The following is a 1680-nucleotide window of genomic DNA, read 5'->3' on the forward strand; positions in this document are numbered from 1 at the left end:
CGCCTTCCCTTAGACTAGTCAACGCCTCCCCTTAGACTAGTCCACGCCTCAGTTTGGAAAACGCTGGTATAGAGTTGGTGGGTTGGTTAGAATTTAAACAATTAAAAACGTTTTTTTAAAAAATAAATCGTTTCTATTTATATTACATATTAATTTATCACATCACACGTTGATTTTAACAAAGACTTTCGGCCTTTGGAACACTTTGATACCCTCGTCGATCTTCTTGAGCTCCTCCTCGAGCTCCATCTTACGCCTCTGCATGCGCAACGTGTCGCTCCGCACCGGCATCGAATTCAGCTCCTGTATCTTATCCGCGTAACCTAAATCAGACACAATCAATTAGTATATCTTTTATATGATGATGTGCTATGACTGACTCTCCCTGAGCACTCGCAGAGTCTCCTTTCGCTCGTCCTCTGGTAGCAGGACGTGTCCCGCCGGACAGTCGACGTCTCCGACGTCGTCATTGGATGAGCCCTCCTTCTTCTGCTTAATGTACTTGGGAACCACGCCCTTCTTGTAAGTGGGCGGCGCCTTCGTCGGATCCGTTTGACTGTCCTTCTTCGACTGACACTTGGAGCGTACGCTGTGCACGTTCTGCTTCACGTAATCCAGCTTCGGCTCTGGACTCAACCTCTCGTCGTTCAGCACGACGTGATTGGTGTCCCCGTAGCCCTGATCATTCTTCTTCTTCCTGTTATCCTTCTTATGCCTATGCGGTGAATGCGTGACAGAGTTCGAAGCGTACTTGATCACCCCCGTCGAGTATATAGTATGTATACTATCCGTCATCGACTCAGTCTGTATACCTCTGTGCACGATCTTCTCATCCTGCGATATCAACTTTTAATATGTAAGCAAAAAAAATCAACATAAATCAGCGAACCTCAACATTGTTATCCCATGCTTTCAATGGTTTAATCTCCAACTTCTGTATGCCAGGTTTCTTTACAGTCAGCCCCTTAGAATCGGCCACCTTCAAACACACGTTCGTCTTTGACTGCGAGACTTTAGGGATGGGCGTTTTATTCAGGATCTTCGGTTCAGACTCCACATGATGATTATGGTTACTTTCCTCCTGTATCAGCTTGATCCTCCTCATGTTCTCCTTGATGAAATTCTTCCTGTGCACAACCTCTGCCGAAAGAAACAATCAATCAATCAAATCATCAAATATATATATATCGATAGCACTCACTACGCTCTGGAAAGATCCCTCTGAGAGTTGTTGGTGGATGCATATTGATGAACGGAAACCTTTGCAAATGTACACCAAATGTAGTTTTCTTTAATTTTCTTTCAGTTACTGATGAGAGGACTCGACTGAGAAATTTTTCACAGGCGCACCTCTGCGTCCCCCATTTATGACGAAAAAAAAAAAAATTAAGAAAAGTTACAGAAACGAAATGTTACACATATGAACGACAAAGTCAAATTTTTTTGCTCGTCAAATCTAATGCACCCCCGCCGTTTATTTTTGTTTTGAAGATCGCCATCGCTTAGCAACAGAAACTCAACAATTTCAGGATTTTTGAGGTTAGATACGATGCTGCCCCCACAAGAGAACAAACGATAAAGCAGTGTTTTTATATTTCATTGATTTTCTCGAAAACTATAATACATAGAATTAATCCAAAAGATGCATATAAGAGCTGAATGTTTGCGGAATGTAACGTA

At 42.6% G+C, this 1680-nt stretch overlaps 1 protein-coding gene across 1 annotated transcript; it reads right to left on the reverse strand.

The window, feature by feature from the left end:
- Positions 1-134: 134 nt before the first annotated feature.
- Positions 135-1589, reverse strand: LOC108560192. Its single transcript, XM_017917644.1, has 4 exons — positions 1202-1589; positions 890-1140; positions 381-834; positions 135-323 (listed from the first exon to the last, which is right to left on the reverse strand). The coding sequence occupies exons 1-4, from the start codon at positions 1242-1244 to the stop codon at positions 163-165; spliced, it is 909 nt and encodes a 302-aa protein (XP_017773133.1). The 5' UTR covers positions 1245-1589; the 3' UTR covers positions 135-162.
- Between the last annotated feature and the right edge of the window lie 91 nt (positions 1590-1680).

This window comes from Nicrophorus vespilloides, unplaced genomic scaffold (assembly GCF_001412225.1).
Source record: "Nicrophorus vespilloides isolate i.1.1-1 unplaced genomic scaffold, Nicve_v1.0, whole genome shotgun sequence".
Classification (NCBI taxonomy): domain Eukaryota; kingdom Metazoa; phylum Arthropoda; class Insecta; order Coleoptera; family Silphidae; genus Nicrophorus; species Nicrophorus vespilloides.

Bases quoted from the DNA above. Each gene is read 5' to 3' on its own strand.
- LOC108560192 (XM_017917644.1), bottom strand. From the start codon at position 1,244: ATGCATCCACCAACAACTCTCAGAGGGATCTTTCCAGAGCGTA. The intron at 835-889 runs GTTCGCTGATTT...TTGATATCGCAG, and splicing joins CATGGGATAACAATGTTGAG to GATGAGAAGATCGTGCACAG. The intron at 324-380 runs GTCAGTCATAGC...TGTCTGATTTAG, and splicing joins TCTGCGAGTGCTCAGGGAGA to GTTACGCGGATAAGATACAG.